Below are 20,959 nucleotides of genomic sequence, written 5' to 3'. Positions count from 1 at the left end.
CACTTATCGAATAACAAGTGGCATGATCAACCAGTTGCCAGGTAGAAATGAGTATAAAAGGGACCGACCGATCCATTATCCCTCATTCTGCATTCTGCAATCATTCTGCTTTGAGCATTCTGCTTTGCCCTGCAGCACTGAGTTAATCATCGCCAAAGGAATATTGAAAGTTAAGTAAATACTATGTTGGTAATTATTGTAATAATTATGTACTTACTTGATTAATTAATTAATAATTAATTAAATAATCTCTTACTGAATTATAAACTAATAGTGGTTGTATATATTAGTTGTTGATGATAAGGTGAATAAATTGTATTATTCAATTTAATAAAACAGTTTTATTTTCAATTACATCTGTTTATTATTTTATTTATCTTGCTTAAAACTTAAATAGTATCCAGTTATTGATTTAGCAGTTTTACATAATTATGAATCAAGGTAAATAAATAACATCCTGACAAGTTTTATCTTTGAAAATAATATTTACTATCAATTTTTGAGTTTATAATATTTAATATTTATTAAAAAATATTCATTTATCTAACATCAGAAGTGGGATTGTATCCAGCTACACTTTACATATATACTTATATAATTTCAGACGAATATGGAACCTGTGGCTTTCCACAGCAGCACGGATGTGGATCCTTCTGAAAGCTGTCTCCGGTGCTCACGGAAGAGACAAGAACATCGCTTTTTCCGCCTTTGACCCCGCTACAAGCGACAGTGGAGCAGATTCCTGGTGTACCACGAAGCTATGGTCAAGTAGAAAGATGTGTAGCAACTGTAATTAATATGTTTAACACAATGTGCAATGATACGTCAGATTGGCTGAACGATCTTTATGTTATGTAGGTAAATATTATGTTACTCTATATTTGAATAGTTAATATTTATTGGTCAAAATCACTTAAAAGTGATTGATTAAAGTTATTCATTGATTGATTATTTTTTATTGGATTTGTAGCGATGAAGTTGAACACTTTCGCTGGTCGGCCTTTCATTTGGTGTTTTTCTGTCTCACTAGCAGCGAGTGAATGAGATTGACATGTCTAGATGATTGGCAAAGTGTTGAGTTAGTTAAAGCACTCCGCTGGTCGGCCATTTGTTTGGTGTTTGTTCATTTCATTAGCAGCGGGTGAATGGGACAAACATGTCTAGATATCTGGCAAGTGGTCAAAGTTAATATTATTTTAATCAATCACTATCCTATGATTATGCTATGGTGTTTTTTTTATTATTATTAAGATTATTGATTAATTGTGTACTTCGAGAACGAAGTATATGTCAGTATGGCCGTGTTAGAATATTGTTATTCTATGTACAAATTGTATTACGTATGAAACTGACCTGTTTCTCTTTGACGTCCAATGTTGATAATATATTACACTATTTAAACACTTAACACAACCTCACGTGAATTTTACAGAATTTGTTATTTATGTGGGTATGATACGAAACCACGGTTGACAAGAGAGACAGTAAGTTAACCTACTACTAAGATTTGTAAACTACTTTGAAGTGACTATATTTCGTATTAATATTACTGATTAATAATTATGTATAACGGAGTTTATTGAAAAGATGTTCTAATAGTTTTATTCTGCATAATTCGATAAATGGACGAGGTACATGAGAAACTACTTCTGTGACGTCACTTATCGAATAACAAGTGGCATGATCAACCAGTTGCCAGGTAGAAATGAGTATAAAAGGGACCGACCGATCCATTATCCCTCATTCTGCATTCTGCAATCATTCTGCTTTGAGCATTCTGCTTTGCCCTGCAGCACTGAGTTAATCATCGCCAAAGGAATATTGAAAGTTAAGTAAATACTATGTTGGTAATTATTGTAATAATTATGTACTTACTTGATTAATTAATTAATAATTAATTAAATAATCTCTTACTGAATTATAAACTAATAGTGGTTGTATATATTAGTTGTTGATGATAAGGTGAATAAATTGTATTATTCAATTTAATAAAACAGTTTTATTTTCAATTACATCTGTTTATTATTTTATTTATCTTGCTTAAAACTTAAATAGTATCCAGTTATTGATTTAGCAGTTTTACATAATTATGAATCAAGGTAAATAAATAACATCCTGACAAGTTTTACCTTGGAAGTAATATTTACTATAAACATTTGAGTTTTTAATATTTAATATTTAAAAAAAATATATTCATTTATCTAACAACCGCGTGTGGCTTTTATTTTTTTTGAAGTGAAAACTTCTTTAGCGGCGCTGTGCACTTTTTGTGATGGGGAAAAAATGTTAAACTCGTAACAGGTGTCACGTGACCGTAAGGCGTAAGACTGTCATTGAGTTTTCACTTCTGCCGGCACTCCCGGAGTGCAACCCGTTGTTTTTTTTATGTAAAAGAAGTCTTGGATTCTAAGACTTCATTTACATTTTCCTACACCTAAATGCAACACTTGTTTGCGGCAAACCTAACATCAGCGTTTGACGTCGATTTACATGCTTACCTATTGTCCCCCGATTCTCATGCGCAAACCATCAGGCTCATTCTCGAAACTTATTCTTTTGTGTGAACGTACAAAGAATTTTAATGTTTCCGCTTGAACTTGCTGTTACACAATAGAATTGCGTAACGTTTTGATCCCATTTTGATCGTTTTTCTCAAGAAGCCGCAAAATCTAGGATTTATGGGTGCGGTTGAGGTCGTAAAAATGAGTGGATTGTGTAAGGTCCAGACTAGTTTTACGCTTATTACATCCAATTTTACCAAGGATTCATCGTAAAAAACTTCTTAGGTATTATGTCAGTGAAACTGAATATTTTTACAAGAAAAATCTTTATCTTGCTAAAATGAAATTGAGTCGTTATCTTGAAAACAATTTCAACATTTATACAAATATACTGGTAGAAAAACAGAAGATTAGCTTAAATTCACCCTTTTCCAGGCATAGTACGATTTATCAACCACATACGCGCCACTAGAATTTCAACTTTAGCATTCCGATTTAAGATTCAAATTAGATTGCACTTTCGGGAAATTTGACTTGTCTTCAAATGTATAATCAAAACTGGATTAATTGGAATAAATATATTTGGATTTTTCGGGAAAACCTTGTAGACTGGTGCGGCCTGGAAAAGGGTTAATGGAATTTATTTTAAAATCTTTATGTCTGTCGTATTGTTCATTAAACTAATTACACTTATTGTTTCATGCAACTTACCTTCAACTTAATTATGATTATTCATAATGGAAATCATAATACCTACTCTAAATATTATAGGTAACATACTTTCAATTAATCCTACGTTTCAAAGGTTTCCTTGACAAACAGTACGGTTTTTATGTCAGTGACAAACTGATGGTAACCGTACTGGACTTTATGGAATCACCTGTAGACATCTGTCTTTTACAGAGATATATCTTCAAAGATTAAAAATCACTTATATTTAACGCTTATACTAATTTAATTTTAAAAATAAAATAAACTAACTTATCTATAAAATAAAACTAAATTAAAACTAAAACTAATAAGTACTAAATAAAATAAAATTAAATAAAATTAAAATACGTCTAAGAAATTGGGCCCCTTTGGCATGGTGCCGAGGACGCTGGCAGCATTTCCCCGCTGTATTGCGAAGCTAATACGTTGAGCGAGAAAGCTGCCAGCTCTTCGGTCACCAGTGAAATCGATAAGCCTTTTTGAAAGGTCTTTAAAAAGTTGTAGGGCATTAGGACCCCACGGGCCAAGGGTCTCAACCCCAAATGGCATAAAAATATACTCGGGGCCGAGACCCCTGTACTTATGGAATTTGAGCTTTTCGGCCGCTTTAGCCGCCGCACCTGCTTGGTGACTGGTTCCCGTGAGGTGGGAAGGGGCCAGAGTGTCAACGCAGGTAGCGTCCCACACTAGCACCCTTCCCAAACTCCAAGGAACCAGGGACATACCGTCCGGTCTCTTGCCGTCGTCTCTAGCCATGCCAGTTGGCTCCAGTAGAGCTGGCACGTTGACGGATGCAAGAGACCGCCGGATTATGTCATTCAGTGCGGCGTGTCTTGAAAAGCGGCCAGCACTTTTTTGACAGGATAGCCCGTGGTGTCCTAATTCATCGACTTCACTGCCGCAGGGGCACCTGTGTGGAGCACAGACGCGGACTCCAAGCCGAAGACAGGTCGCGATGCGGAGAGTGTCCGGCGTGAGGAAGGTTCCGGTGTTCGGTGAAGGATAAGCCCGGAGCCAATCACCGGACTCCCTCGACGCCGAAGCCAGTAGTCTGGCCCGTTCGCGGCCTGTACTACGGCTTAGGAGGGAATTCACTGAAATTTGGCACACGATGTCATCCCAGCTCCTTTGACAATTTGGATGAGTTGGGAAATCCTTGTTCGGGCAAGCACTTGACCAAGCTTTCTTAGCTTCGTCCAAGCCCGCAGTCTCATAGTTTGAGGGAAGTCCCCGTAGGATTTTACCTATGAGATTTGCGGAGCTGTGGACTGAAGACAAAAAAGCTGGCAAGGATACACTAGAAATTTTTCTGATCCCTAGCCCACCATGACGGATGGGTTGGGATGCTTGGGTCCAGGAATCGTCGCTGAGCTGAATATTGAGAATGGATTCCAAACTTGACTTAATAAGGTCATCTAAAGGTAAAATAATATTTTCGAATTTCCAAATAGGGCTGCAGCGAATGGCGCATGTCAATTTAGGGACAAAAAGGCAGAATTATAGTCTTATAGTCTTCAAAGATTAGATTAGGTAATAGCAATTGACATACATTTTGGGATAAATCTTGACTGCTGAGGTATAAAAGAAGGCGTACTTGTTGAATGTTTATGCTGAATATATCAAAGAGATATTGAAGAGATATCTCTTTGAAATATTTTGTCAGACGTCTTATGCCGTGCCTAACAATTCTCTCATCAAAACTATGTGACTCATATTGTTCGTTTTTTTAGCATTAGAAAAAAGGTAAACAATCTTGACATGTCTTTTTATTGAAAAATACTTATGAAAAATAAGTCACGGCAAATATGTAACAAGTATGAATCATATACGATTATTTACTTTCTTTTGCTTTCATAAGTAATAGTTAAGTACTGATTTAAAACAAGCGTTTTTCAATTAGAGACACGTCAAGATCGCGTAGTCTTTTTCTAACGCTAAAAAAACGAACTATAGTCCTCAGAAGCTAACAAAATATTTGTGAATACAATTACCCGCTTAGATCCAGCAAAAGCTCAACAATAAATCTTAAAATTATTGTATAGTATAAAACACCTACAACACTCTGGTTGTAACATAGAGATTATTTTATACTTTATTTTCAATTAAGAAAGAAAAGAAATTTCTACCAAACTAGCCTGAGTGTCTGGCGACCTACGAGCAGGCGCATTTTTTGCGCAAAAACTCAGCCTCACTGTGCAGAGGGGGAACGCGGCCAGTGTCCTGGGAACAATGCCTCAGGCTAATTTAGGTTCAGACTGATCATTTCTATACTTATATGTCAGATAAAGAAAGAAATGTTGAGGTACAATATCTTAAGGGCTTTGCCCACAAACTGTGAGATCGCGGGCTTTGAGGACGCCAAAAATGCTTTTAAAATTGCTTGCCCAGGCAAACAATTTCCAGACAACCCAAATTCACAAAGGAGTTGGGATAATGTTTACTGTGATTTAACTTACAATACTCTCCTAAACAACTGTACAGGTCCAGACCGCGCGAGGCTTTTGGCGGTCGGAGCCCGGGAAGCCGGTTACTGGCTACATGCCCATCCTTCGCCCAATACTGGTACTTTCTTGGATCCGGCCTCCCTTAGACTGGCGACTGGTTTGCGACTCGGGGTTTCGGTGTGTACGCCACACATATGCTCTTGTGGCACGGACGTGGACCGACTGGGACACCACGGATTATCTTGTCAAGAAAGTGCAGGCCGTTTTTCGAGACATGCGTCGCTTAATGACATAGTCCGTCGGTCTCTTGCCATCATCAATGTGCCTGCTCTTCTTGAGCCGACTGGCATTATCAGAGATGATGGCAAGAGGCCCGATGGAGTGTCCTTAGTTCCTTGGAGCTTGGGACGGATGTTAGTGTGGGATGCTACCTGCGTAGACACACTGGCACCGTCCCACCTCCAACGGACTACTGTAAAAGCGGGCGGAGCGGCGGAAAGCGCCGAAATTCTAAAACGTAACAAATATAAGAGCCTCGGCAGAGAGTACCATTTTGTACCATTTGGAGTTGAAACTCTAGGTCCATGGGGTCCCAGCGCGCATAAGTTGTTCGCAGAAATCGCGAAGCGTCTGGTTGACGTAACTGGTGACCGAAGAGCTGGCGGCTACCTCGCACAACGTATCAGCATTGCGATACAGCGAGGAAATGCCGCCAGCATCCTTGGTACAATGCCTCAAGGGCCTATTTTAGATTTAAGCTAGTTATTAATTTAGTTTAGTAGTACCACTGTATATATATTGTATGTAAATAAATGATTTATAATTAGTAAAAAAAAAAAAATAGAGAGTTAGAATATTTATTACATATCCTGGAAATACTTAGATCCCAGACGTTTCATGTGTCATGCCGGGCCTAGTGTTACTCTCTTTAAACCTTCCAAAATAGAGTCTGTGCGGAGAGAGAAGAGTCGTGGAATGTATGGGGCCCAATACATTCCATGACTCTTCTCTTTCCGAACAGACTCTATTAGTACACAAGTTCACCCGCCAACCCAAAAGCACAAGCTACCATAAATCTTGATAGTTGTGCAGTATGAAATACCTACAACAAACTGGTTTAGCAGAGATTCGCAGATTTACGGCTCACGTCCGTTCCCACGATACAATGCCGATCTTTTTATATCATATCCTCCGTAATTTAAGATTCTATACCAGTTTAACTACCTACGTAATTGTCTGCTATTGTCTAATTGGTTATCCTTATTGGTTTGGTGTTTGATTTATTAAACTGAAGATTGTCAGGTGACTTTGATGTTTTAGTCGTCTGTAGTGCGTCTGTATTAAGTACCTTAAAGTTTTTGTTTACACAATTATCGTCATAAGTAAAACGAATAATGCTTAGAACAGTGTTGGAAAAGTTGAAATTGTCTCGCTAGAGACCCGCTAGTTTTCGAGACTGGGTAGTTCAGTTAGTAGAGCGGCGGATTGGTATCCTGGAGTCGCGAGTCCGCGTCTCGTGCCAGACAGTGAATTTTCCACTTTTCCTAAGCATCGCTTGTAGAAGCTCCTACTTAATACAAAATTAATTTAACAATAACGCTTTTATCTAACGTGTTTAAGGCTTCAACAATATTTTTCTGGTGTTTAAACCAAACCATCAGTTAGATAAGGAAACAAGGACTCAATAGTTTAATAGTCCGTGAAGGGTCCTTATCACAAAGCTTCGGAAAACCACTGAACTATTTGCCCTTTCCTATCTGTTCCTATGCAAATTGATTGGATTGGAAGTTTCCAAACCGATAACCACGTGGCTCTTATTACGGTTGTTTAAAGTACTATTTACTGCCATTTCAAGGAAGAACAGAGGCAGAAGGGATTGTGCGGAAATTAGGCTTACACCTTTCGATATCAATATTGATGCGCGTTGACTTTTTTCCAAACAGTACGAACTTATGATGATCATGCCAGTAGTTAAAATACTACATTTTTTTAGCTACCCAGAATAAAACATAAAATATTACATTAACTTAGAGTTCTTCTTCTCTGTCGTATCGCTCTTGACAGAGCGGTCGTGGTCAAGTTGAGGCGTCCGCATCGGTAGTAGAGGCGGACACAACTCTTCGTACGATCTCCCGCCATCTCTCCCTGTTAGCAGACTGTCTGGCACAGTCAGATACGCGGTTTCCCACTGCTTATTCCCTCTGCATAACTTAGAGTTAAGGACCAACTATTCCGTAAGTTTTAGATCTTTTATATTTATTTTAATAACCCTTGTGGCTGATCCCTTGCTGTTTATAAAAGGATCCCCATTCTATTTTGCTACACGGCCGATGTCTATTAAAAACTCGTATCACTCATCGCTTACCCATTAGTTAAACATAACATGACTATTTTAAGAGCCTGCGAGGAGAGGTATTCTTATAACACTTCCCATTTTATTTATGTTTATAAAAGCTTCGAAAACAGTTTATGTATAACACAAATAATTATATTTTCGTGATAAGAATTAAATTATTAGGTAGGTCTAAAGGGGCCCACTGATTAACAGTCCGCCGGACGGTATCGGCCTGTCAGTGGTTCGGAACTGTCAAAATATGTTCTAACTGACAGGCCAATACCGTCCGGCGGACTGTTAATCATTGGGCCCCTTAAGTGAACCTGAAAAACTACATTTATCTTTATTGTTGACTAGCTTATGCTCGCGTCTTCGTCTGCTCAGATGGTTATCATGATTGATAAAAAACTATCCTACGTCCTTCCCCGGTAGGTACTCACACTATCTTCGTACCAAATTTCATCTAAATCTGTTCACAGTGGAATAAACCTAAAGAGGTATCAGATAGACAGAGTTAGGTACTTTCGCATTTAGCAAAGCAGAAAAGTAAGACTACGACAATAATAAATACCTCAGTCTGTTAGCCCTATTGAAACATGCATTTTGGTCTTAGCATTACTACTGAATACTCTATTCTTAGTCTGAGGTCTATAGATATCGAACAGAAGGTCGACAAGCGACAACCGACTAGTGTTGGTAGGAACTCGAGTCCTTTGAGTCTTAATTTGAAGAACTCGGCTCGTTTTAACGAGACTCGGCGCTCAAAAAACTTCTGAGTCTTTTACCGAGTCTAGTCCTTTGTTGAGTCTTTTTTAAGAGCAACTCAAAAGGACTCGAGCTTCTAAATAAAGGCTCCGTAAACAATTTTATAGGCTTTTCCTAAATAACAGTAAAGAAATTAGGCGTTATTGTATGATTTGTGAGTTCTTTGAAAAGGACTCAAGTCTCTACAAAAGACTCGGCTCTAACAAGTTGAAAAGAACTCGAGTTAAGACTTAATTTTAAGAGTCTGAAAAACTGAGTCGAGTCTTGAAGCAGAGGACTCAAAGGACTCTAGTCTTAACCAACAACACTACAACCGACAAAGGGCAAGATAAAATTCTTCACCCCAACTGACATTTGGTATCATTACAAACGCCAGGTGCCCGACATGTGGCACGTGCGTAGACATCTGCTGGCAAAAAAAATACCTTTATCTTTATTGCACACTTGCACATCTGCCTATTTCAATATCATCTGCCGCTACCTAAGGTATTGCTTTTTAGTTTTTATCTAAGCGATTCGAATACAAAAAGGATGGAGGTCGGTTTGGGATAATTTCTTCGATACCCAAATCACGGATTACTTAACATAACCCACGAAGTATTTTAAAACATTTTTTTTATACCACGTCGGTGACAAATAAGCATACAGCCTGACTGATGGTAGGCGGTCACCGTAGCCTATGGACGCCTGCAAATCCAGGGCAACTACATGCGCGTTGCCGACCCTTTAAAATTTTTTAAAGAACGTCTTCTTTTGAAGAAAATTTTAGAACTTATTATGTTATGGACTACAGTATAGGGGGTTCTTCAAAAAAGGTGTACGTGTACTACAGGTTTTTGCTGAGTGTACAGTCTTAAGGGTCGGCAACGCGCATGTAACATCTCTGGTGTAAAAACGTGGTGTAAAAAAAATGTTCCCTGAAGTTGAAATAGGTTTCATTATACCAGTTTGGTCCCTGGAATCAAAAGTGAACGAAAATTATTCAAGGCCCTTTAATCATTTTGCTCACCGTGCGACTGCCTTACAATAAATAATTATGGCCTTATGGCATGTCGTGGACCGGGCCATGATGCCCATGATTAGGGCCGTGTTTTTTCGCGCCTGGCTTATCTGCTGCATTAGTAATCTGCTTCCAAATGCGTTGCTTTTATTTCTTGCGGGTCCGAAATGTTCTGTTCAGACTCGTCTCTGAAACTTTTGTTTGCTTCTCGATCAATTGCGGGCGCTTAATCGACGTTTCCGTATCTTTTATTGAGTTTCCAAATACAAATAAACTTGGAAACAGAAATAAAATTCTGTTTTTCTTTTATCCCGTTTTGCCATTAGCTGGTCAAGTATTTTATAAATAATAAAGTAGGTATACTTTAACTTTGTTAGGAATTTAATATTACTTTTTAAGGCACAAATCTTAAGTTGGAGTCGAGGGATTAGAGATAGGGTGGAGATAGGGCAAGTAAATGGAGTGGAGGTCCTTCGAGCTGCCGTTTTTCTTGTGGAATAGTCATTTTAACTTTCGGGATCACGTGCAAGCGCCGTAAATTATGCTTTAATGCTCGTATTCCAAGTGAAGTTAAGTTTTAATATATATTTCTTTAATCGCATGAGTTTCTTATTACGAACATGTGCGTGCGTACACTCTTGAGTATATATGAATAAGAACACTTCCTTCAATACTTGACTGAAATTTTAGTTTTGGCTAAACTTGGGTGGATTTAGGTAAAAAAGAGTTTATTTTAATGGATTTAACATAGCAATAGAGATGCCGTGAAAAACTGACTAATATAAGAATAATGATAAAAAGGGTAAGACTGAGTTTTGAAAGTGAGCACTGTATTTTTAAGGAAGCTCGTTTCGCGATAATCAGATCAACTTGAAATAGGTCCCAAGAGAATTCAATAATAAAACACAGAAAACTTTTTTTTTTTCTAAACGCTAAAATAAGGTTTTATTTTTTACTCACAAGCGAATATCGAATATTTATAACTACAATATGTATCTGAAATTAACTAGCTCAAATTCGAGACTGAGCACTAATTAATTATTCAACACCTAACCCCCTTATTTAGAAAACTTAACAAGCCTCAATTAGAATTAATTTACGTTTTTATCTCTTTCTTACAAATACATAATTCAAAATGACAGATTAAGACAAAAGATTAATAAATAATTGAAGCCTGTAGCGCGTTTATGAATAACGCCATTAGTAGTCAGCCACTATACCTTATACTTAAAACTAGGTCCCCCGCCGCGTCTGTCTGTTTGTGTGTTTGTATGTTTGTTCGCGATAAACTCAAAAACTACTGAACGGATTTTCATGCGGTTTTCACCTATCAATAGAGTGATTCTTGAGGAAGGTTTTTAGGTGTATAATTTGTAACCCGTGCGAAGCCGGGATGGGTCGCTAGTATTTATTCTATTATTCTAGTCATCATCAGTTGTTCATCATTTTAAGACTGTGGTTTTGAGTTAGCCAAAATTTGTAATAATCTTGAAATACGGTTGTTTATATTGACCTTGGAGTCGAGAGCACTTACTTTTAGAAAAGAGATTGCGAGCAATTAATAATTGAAGAGTTTCTTTATTGAATAAATAAACAAATCATTTTAAGAAATGTCATCTAACAGTCATCAGCGTTCGAGTGTTGTTTATTTAGTTATGACTAAGTTACAATTATGTAATGAAAGATGTCTACTTGTCTAGTTACTTAAGTGATACAGTGGTTTTATGTTTATAGTTGGTCAAGCAGATCTTGTCAGTAGAAAAAGGCGGCAAATTTGAAAAATGTAGGCGCGAAGGGATATCGTCTCGTAGAAAATTTGAATTTCGCGCCTTTTTCTACTGACAAGATTTGCTTGAACATCTATAGATTAATATACTTTCATAAATTTGGCAATAGAATATGATTCATATTTCGTTTTATCCCAAAACAATAAAGATAAATACATGCATGTATATATATTTACGTGTACGTTAGACATGTCCAGTATTTGAACGTTGTGGAAATAAACGACAATGAAAATAAATTAGACTACTTCATCACTGCACATTCATATTCGGAGTTCACGCCATGAATACTGTTCATTCAGCATAAGTCAAATACATATTACGTTGCTGATACGGAGTCCGGAAATGTACGGAACTCGTCTTCGCCGTCACCTGTCTGACGCCTGGTCATATTTTAGCAACAGACTTCAATTTCCTGTGGAAATGTGAAATAATCTCCCAAATAGAAAAAAATACGAGCCATGAAAGTATAATGGTCTATGAAAAGGAATATTTATGAATAAAAGGAAGGGCCTCACGTAAAATGTTATGTTTGTCATTATTATATCGAGAAAGTAGTAAAGAAAATACTATATACCACAGGACACGGGCCGGGCCGTCTTAAAATACTGTCAACATAAGCGGTCCCTTTACCCCCAGCTTTCCATTATCTAGACTTAGTCCTATTTTAGAAAGATACATGTAAAATTTGACGACAGAAAACCGGCAGTAAAATTGCGAATTACACGCGTTTTACCAAAATCGTCGGCCTAAGTCGCAAGCCTCGTAACTCCTCCGGGGGAGTTACGAGGTTTGCGACTATAAGTATTGTTGTCCAATGTAGCAATTACTAATTTCCTTGAAATGGAGTTACGAGGTTTGCGATTTAGGCCGACGCAATGCTGATATTTAACTCTGATTAAATTGCAATTTGTAGCTTTGCAAAAAAGGGTCCAGGTGGACATTTCAAGATTTTAACATTTATACTTAAAAATACATAATTATGTATTATTGAATTTTTGATAGCATATGTTTTCACATATTCTTATTTTCTTTTCAGGATTGCCACGGACTAACGTTCGAAGACAGAGCTGTGGCCGACGAAGTGCAGAACGTCGAGCTGATCTCCGGCTACCAGAATGACACGCACACCACTGTCGAGTTCAGACGGATGCTGGACACGTGTGACATACAGGACTTCGTTATTGGTGTAAGTATTTGTATCTCATTAAAACCATAAAGTCATTTACAACGCAGGTTTAACGCAGCGCTGATTCCTCAGGATGTATTCCTTTCCTGAAAAGCAACTGGTAAATATCATGCCTGATACTATAAATAAAGTATAAAGTGTAAAGTGATGTTCCGTCGGAAAGTTTCCAAAATTGCGAAAATGCACATTGATAAATTTCGGAAACATCTCGTATTTTTGTATGGGGACTTAAATTGACCGTTTACAAAATGAAAGTGTCCTTAATTTACTATGTTTTTTTTTCTGAAATTCCCGATAACTTTCTAACTTTTATGAAAATTTCCGCATCTTGCCCATCTGTAACCAGATATAAAAGTAGGTAGCGGGACAAAGTGGACGCATTTTATAGCGACGAGTCTTGAAATAGAGGGATGTGTTGCTTAATGTGTGTGGGTTGCTTAATGTGTGTGTGTGTGTTGCTTAATGTGTGTGTTTTACGAAATGGCTAGGGTTGGCAAGGCTTATTGTGATGCATGTGTCTTGTCGAACAATATGATATCATCTATGAATAACAAGTGTTCAGCAAACCAAATTAAATTAAGAGCAGAGTCATTAGCCCACCCCTCAGTTATACTTACATAGTAAATCATGCTCTGAATGCAAATCAGGCTTTCGTTGTTATCTACGAAGATTCACTTTGACGGAGATGCTTAGGTAATTGCGTTATCAATCAGGCCCGGCAGTTAGATTTGTGAAACATTTTGTTTAGATGGAATGTAAATTTTTGGATTTTAAATATTACTAGTTTCTGCCCGCGACTTCATCTGCGTGGAATTATGATGAATTATGATTCATAAAAAGTAGGTACCCTATGTCCTTTCCAGGGTCTTAAACTATCTACATAGTACATACCTACCTACATTGGAAATTAATTCAAACTACAAATTTCTCAAAAAATTATGCAGTCTAAATATAAATCAAAGACGGATAAAATGAAACTGTTAATAAATCGTAAAATGCAAAGTTTTATTTGTATGACCCTGATTATAGCCACCGATCATAAGAAACATCTAATTCATTATCTAAGTTTTTATCATAAGTTATATTGTCATCACTTCTTCGGTCACACATTAATTAATTACGACAGTTATAATATCGAAGTTTTTTGCTGTCATTACGTTACAGAACAGTTGAAATATCGAACCCATGTGTTCTTAATGATTAATTATTAAAAGAAAGTGCGTTTTAGACATATGTTTGTGATTTTTTTTCTATCGAGCGATAAAGTCAAAAACTTTTGGAAGCCCCCAGAACAGGGGTTGATAAACTTTAGAGTAGAGCCAATCTCAGTAGAAATCATCAGTTTTAGGAATTTTAAAGAGCCTTTATTGTTGTTTTTAGTGGTCTACAAAGTCTAGTGTTATTTTTTGGATGTCTTGAAGAGCTGCCATCGTATCCCCAAAGAGTCGCATCCAGGGCCTAAAGCATTGTAGGGATGTAATTTATATAATTTATATTTGTATTTGGGCGTTGTCTAAAATAAATACCGAAAACCTGATTCTCACAGATCCTAGTGTTTTTGGGTTCTTTCAACTCAGAATCACTAGCATATTCAATTCTGATGATAAAATAAAATGTCCCAAAAATTTGTATGGAAATTGTACGTTCCACTACGTCGTGAGCACATACAAGTGAAAAATGGAATGGACATTTTGGGACATTTTTTTTTAATGGTGGGATGGATAATACTGTCGATGTTGAGTAGAATGAGCCCAAGAACGTCCAAATTTTAAAGAATCAGGTTTTCAATATTTATTTTAGAAAACGCCCTTTTTTGTTATTTATATATTTATGTGATAATCCGATTCAACGAATCGTCGAAGATTGATAGAAAAACGTCAGAAAAGGTTGTTTTATCTTTTTAATTTCAACAGGACGACACAATGCAAGTTCTCTGGGCGCTCGGCCCCGACGGCTCCGACGGAGAGCTGCCGAAACACGTCAGAAGTGGCTCCAGGCCCCTCAGGCTGCTGCTGCCCGTGTCCAAGCCGGAGACCATACCTTTGAGGCATTGGGATGTGCGGATAAATAATGTAAGTTGCCTTTTAAAACCGAGTTCAAAAATGAGTGGGTAATTCCATGACGGAGAATGAACAAAATATTTTTTTTGATGTTAGAATTTAAAATATTGGGTTCTTAATTAATCTGCATCTTATAGTGTGTAATATGTTACTCGAAGGCGGATCGAATGGACCGATTTGGGACATTTTGTTCATTTGAAAGGGTCTTCACAGTTTCATTGTAATCCGTCAGAACCTTACAGTGACATCCTGGAGAAATCGAGGGAGATCATCAAATATTATAGTCATAGGTACTAATAGTGATTGGGTTGTATTTTATAGTTACTCGTGTATTTGCGCACGAAAAGCACCATATTGTTAGTCGGAACAGCTGATGAAAACCATAACATGATCGCATGACTGTTCTGTCAAGTTTGATCTTTTTTAACATTACCTATTGTTAGACAATATGTCGATAGTTTTGTAAGTAGGTACAATACTGTTCTCTATAAACAAGTCCTATCATTCAATTAGTTCAACGACTCCTCTTTTGATTACTCATTTGTTTTGTTATGTTTTCCTTATGTTCCCGAGGAAACAAATAATAAAGTAACGTACGAGAAACTGTATACGAGTACTTTATGTACAAACAAAACCCTCGACGATGATAAACGTATTTTGTTATGTATTACATTATATTGGTACCCCGAGATCACAGTTCATAAATACTAGGTATAATTTACTTCATAAAAATGTGTTGAGTTCAGGGTTCAGTGTTTTTGAATATCATTTGTTTTTATTGTCAGTTAGCAAAGTGAGACACCGCTCGAGCAAGGCGACGAGCCGAGGCTTGACATTGGATCAGCTGTGGCCACTTTTAATTTGTACCTTTTTAATAATATTCTTGAACGTTCTTTCCAGCTCACAATACCCCACGACATGGCAACTCTATTCTGGTGCAAGATCTTCAAAGCACCCGACCTACCCATGAAGCACCACATCGTAGGCTATCAGCCTCTGATCGACAGTCGACCAATCAGAGACGGCGTCCCCATGCTAGAGAAAAATAGCCTCTCCCCCGTTCATCATATGGTTCTATACGAATGTGCCGAGGATCCCGATCAGCATTTGTGGAAGGAATGGGCCAATCAGGATGGGTTCTATGGGCCGAGTAGGCCCAGTGAATGGGCGACTTGTGTTACGCCGGTTGCTGCTTGGGCTATTGGGTCTAAAGGTAAAAATATTCTCATTTTTTTAACAATAATTATGTAAATTTTATTGTTGTTAGGTATGTACCCTTAAAAATTCTGCGTTATAATCGTGTTTATTATAAATGCGAAAGTAGGTAAGGTCACTGTGGCGAAGGCATACTTTATTTTTTTTTTACTTTGGAGTGATCTAGTTCCGTTAATTATTCACCTATGTTACTGCTTGTAATCGCATACGATGAAGAATTTAATAATTAATAGTTTAGCCTTAGTGACAGATCATTTCAAGGACAAATTAAGCAAAAACAATGGCATTTTTTAAAATTCGACGAGTAGACGGACTTCCCGTGCAGTTTAAGGGAAGTCCGTCTAGTTATGATATCAGCCAATCTATGGGTGTGTATATGTTCGTAGTCAAATTCCTAAAAAGAACGGATCAAGACAATGAAAAGTGTATTTTAAACTTGTTAATATACGGTTCAGATTCGAAATAAACACCATTTTTCTAAAACAAAGGCAAGTCCAAAATGGGGTGGTAAACCTTTTTTGGAAAATAATTAAACATAATTATTTTTTTGATTTCCGAAATAAAAGATCAATAGTAATTTTAAAATGAATTTTAATCATTTCTTTTAATTTACTGATATCAAAATTTAATTAAGTAACATCATGCGCAAAGTCAGGAGGATTTTTTGATACCTTATCAAATCGTTATAATATTAAAGTCACACAAACAGTTGGTAATCTCTGATTTAACGAAAGTCCGGCATATGACGGACTTGCCTTGAACATAATAGACGGACTTTCCAACTTAGTCAAATTTTAATATGATAAATTGTGGAACGTATAATTACAAAACTAAGCTAATTTCTGATATTTTAAAAATAGAATAAAGACAACTGGTTCTTATGCTACCTACGTAGTTACTTTTTGATGCACAATCTTTTCAAAAACTATATAAAAAAAAAAATTTCGAACGGCTGTCGCACTATGACTTCGAGTTCAAAACACGAAATGACTTGTTGAGGCGGATTGCTCTGAAGTTGGTTGTCACAGCGCCATCTGTTTTACAGTGACGGAACTAGCGCGAAAAACTGGTTAACCGACTGGACTCCAAAGTCGCATACACCTTCAAATTCAAAAGTTATAACGTGTTGACGGACTTGCCTTGTAGACGGACTTACCCACAGTGACCTTATGTCTGTCTATTTGACTATATGTTGCACTCTTGAGAGCGACTTTTTACTTTTTGCTTATATTCCTTGATTAAAGAAATAAAGAGTGTTGATTATCAGTCATAGACAAGTACAACAACTTAGTTGACGTTAAAAGTGGAATAGGTATGCATTATGAAATTCACCAATATAAATTCATGGTTTTGCAAAACATTTTCAAAATATTCAATTGTTTGTGGCGTTTAGTATAAAATAACGATTGACAAACCACAAAGCCATTGCATCCAGTGCGGTTTCCGGCATCACCAATCAGGTATTCCGACATTCAAACCTAAAACAGCTTAAACGCCGTCAATTCTACTATACGTAAAACCTTTTGGTTGTGAATACGAATAAATGTTGCCGGAACGACGGACAGGGCTTCTATGATTTATTATTGGGTGGGAGTTTGTTAATCATCAGTATCATCAGTATCATCACTCTGTCATTTCATGTGATGTTGAATAAAATTGTTCTATGTCTATGTCTATGTCTATGTAATCAGTCGGTTTTTGATTTAACAATCTAAACTACCTATATTTTAGTGCTTCGAACAAATGTTTGTTCATGGAGCACTTGTGGGATCACTTTGATCTTGCAAATTGGTTACTCGTAAATGCGTTTTTCTCGGAGACCGTTTGACGCAGATATCTAAAATTTGTAACAGTTATAGCGACTACTAATAGGTACCACCAACACTGTGAATAAGTCAAAACTGTTTATTTAATTCAATGTTTAGACGTGTATTTAACGTAGAAGGGCATTTTCACTTAAAACCAATTTAACTTAAAAAATGACAGTTTTGTAACGCATTTTCACATACATTTTGTATGGACCGTTACAAAACTGACACCCAAAATGTGTATGAAAAACTGGGGACACTTTTTTTCTTTGTCTCATTCAATAGTACTCGTGATTCTGAGTCTAATTAACCCAAAAGTTGATGATTTTTAGAAAAAAAAATGGTAAAGTACTTACCATTTTTTCTGAAAACCCCCAGAAAAGCCAGCATTTAAAATATGCAAGGAAATGCGCACATAATACAAAGAAAAAGTTACTACGGCCTGCAGTGTGTGTTATTTGTGTGCCGTTGGCGTAATACGTGTCGTCATTCAATTTTAGATCAAGTCAGGTCCCCACAGAAAACCAGCGCCACGGTCTGCCGCGGCATCATGCTGAGTGGGGATCCTATTTTAGCGTCCTAATCTCTTTTATGTCTGCATACTTTTCTTTTTTTTTTCATGTACTATGTTGTGACGTTAAAATAAATGTATTTCTTCTTCTTCTTCTTCAGTGTCGACACTGCTGAATAAGATACGAGTAGTTATCAATTTATCATGTCTAACAACATCGGGCACTGAAAACGTCGGTCACTCCCTCTTTAGTATATTTAGCAAATCCATTTTATTTTATACATTTCTATTTATCTAATGTTTCGGGTTCCAAATCCTGTAAATGTTACCACGATGACGAAGGATGTACACTTCGAGAAATTAATATTGATCACTCCGCCCGCATCTTCTTTGCAAATCTAATTGTACATAAACTTTAACAAATGATCATTCAAGTGTCTTCAATTCTCACCTCAAACCTCATTGGTTTTGCAACCTTCTTGCTCTAATTTAAGGTGTATTTTAGTGGTAATTGAATGTTAATTCCAGGCGAATTCCTTCCGGAGAACGTCGGCATCCCGCTGGGCGAGAAAACCGGCGTGGCGTTCTACATGTTGGAGGTTCATTACGACAATCAGGCGCTGCATGAAGGTGGGTTCATTAATTGTTGTTTACAATAGTAATTTGTCTGTAATTTGTGAGACCGGCTAGCATGACTTGACGCGGGCTACTCCATACTTGATGTCGCGCTAGATGTATGGAGTCGCTCGCGAGAACGCCAGTCATGCTAGCCGGTCTGATGGTCCCACGATACTGAGGAGGATCGTAATACATATTACCTATGTTCTTTTTTAAATAAACTGCTACGATTTTTGAAAATTCCTTTTGAATGTGTTATTTTGATGAAAACTAGAAGAACTCGCGATACTAACCTATTATATTATGGCCTACACGGATTGGACGAGCGGCGCATTCTCAAAATTTTGAGTCTAGGTTCCAGACGCACCTCAAGGCAACCGAGAAAGCGCTAAGATGTCGACTAGACTTCTTGAAAAACAAAACCTATGTATATTTCGGTTAGCTACCTTCTCGTAGGCTTACTTGTTGTTAAAAGACTTTTTTTTTCAATTTTACATCAATCAATTTTCTTTTCAGTGCTAGACAACTCCGGTATAAGGATCCACTACACACCAGCCCTGCGGCCGCACGACGCGGCCCTTTTAGGGGCCGGAGTGGGGGTGTCTGCGCTCCATGTGATTCCGCCGAAACAGAAGCAGTACAGAACCGTTGGCATTTGTAGCCCCGAGTGTACGAATAGTGTAAGTAGCCATTTGTTAATGTTATTACACTTATACTGGTAGACAACTCCATAAGGATCCACTACACACCAGCCCTGTGAGCGCACGACGCGGCCCTTTTAGGGGCCGGAGTGAGGGTGTCTGCGCTCCATGTGATTTGGCCTATAGAGAATAATTACAGGACCGTTGGCATTTGTAGCCCCGAGTGTACGAATAGTGTAAGTAGCCATTTATTAAGCTCAGGACCGGGACTAGTGGCGTACTAGAAGAAAGGCCTATGCTCAGCAGTGGGCGATAAAGGGCTGATATGATGATGATGACACAAACGCAAACGTTAGTTGCAATTAATAAAATATGCCGCAGTAAAAAATCTTCCCTTCTTCCTTGCCGTATCCGACAATGGCGACTCCGTCAACAGTTCTTATCCGGATTATGAAATGCCCTGATGTGGCTCGCATTCGTCTTGAAGATGCGGTCACACGATGCGCAATGGAGTTTTCCAGTTGAGTTGCGGGTGTGTAGAAGGGCTTAGGTCGCGTCTTGCGGATATGACGCTTAGCATCTAGGTCTTCCAGACGCTGCTGCTCAAATTGTTCTACTTTCTTTTGGACACTAAGTAGAACGCCATTCCGATCTTTGTAATGCAATGTCCTCCCAGCAGTCAGTCGGTAGGTATACCGCAAGCGACGAGGTGGCGTTTGCGAACATTAATTCAAAGCGTAACATACTAAAAAGTAAGCAATTTTTTTTATCAAAACCTTTTTTAAGTATTCTTAAGGCTCATTTAGACGGTGCGAGAACTCGCACGCGAGTTTTATAACATTGCGGTATTTGATTGGTCGGCTGAATTGGATGTAACCACTATAGTCCTCAATGTACCTAACCAAAATCGCATACGAGTTCGCGCGCCGTCTAAATCAGCCCTTAATCTGGGATGCGTGTTAATAACTAATCTTTTTCCCTTATTTCAGACCATGCCCGAAGAAGGAATTAACATAGTATCCGTCCTTCTCCACGCACATGGTACTGCGAGGAAGATTTCATTGAAGCACGTCAGAGGAAATAACGAACTACCGAGAATATCAGAGGTTCGTATTTAACTACTTTTGGGCTATCATTTATACTTTAAAAAACTTAAAGGTGAAAATTGGACTAACCGAAATAACTAGCCGCTCTGTGTAATGTAACAAAACATACCCACGGTGCGCCATCTATTATTACAGTTACGAACTTTTGTCGCGCTATCAAGCGCATTAAACTCTAAACGCGAGGTCTGTAACTTGCGAAGAAAACAAACAATGCTGGAAACAAACAACTTGCCTCTGATTTGTGTCACTAGATGGCAGTGAAATTAAATAG

At 37.7% G+C, this 20,959-nt stretch overlaps 1 protein-coding gene across 1 annotated transcript in view; it reads left to right on the top strand.

The window, feature by feature from the left end:
• The window catches only part of LOC134797528 (MOXD1 homolog 1-like), an 82,043-nt gene that overhangs the window by 53,362 nt on the left and 7,722 nt on the right, over window positions 1–20,959 (top strand). Inside the window, exons 3-8 of the mRNA XM_063769803.1 lie at window positions 12,580–12,729; window positions 14,643–14,801; window positions 15,690–16,002; window positions 18,852–18,953; window positions 19,458–19,621; window positions 20,572–20,688. Coding sequence (XP_063625873.1) covers window positions 12,580–12,729; window positions 14,643–14,801; window positions 15,690–16,002; window positions 18,852–18,953; window positions 19,458–19,621; window positions 20,572–20,688 — 1,005 coding nt within the window. The remainder of the gene's footprint in view (window positions 1–12,579; window positions 12,730–14,642; window positions 14,802–15,689; window positions 16,003–18,851; window positions 18,954–19,457; window positions 19,622–20,571; window positions 20,689–20,959) is intronic.

The sequence above is a fragment of the Cydia splendana genome, chromosome 15 (assembly GCF_910591565.1).
Source record: "Cydia splendana chromosome 15, ilCydSple1.2, whole genome shotgun sequence".
NCBI lineage: Eukaryota > Metazoa > Arthropoda > Insecta > Lepidoptera > Tortricidae > Cydia > Cydia splendana.
The sequence above is the reverse complement of the archived record's forward strand: the minus strand, read 5'-3'. Positions and strand labels throughout refer to the sequence as shown.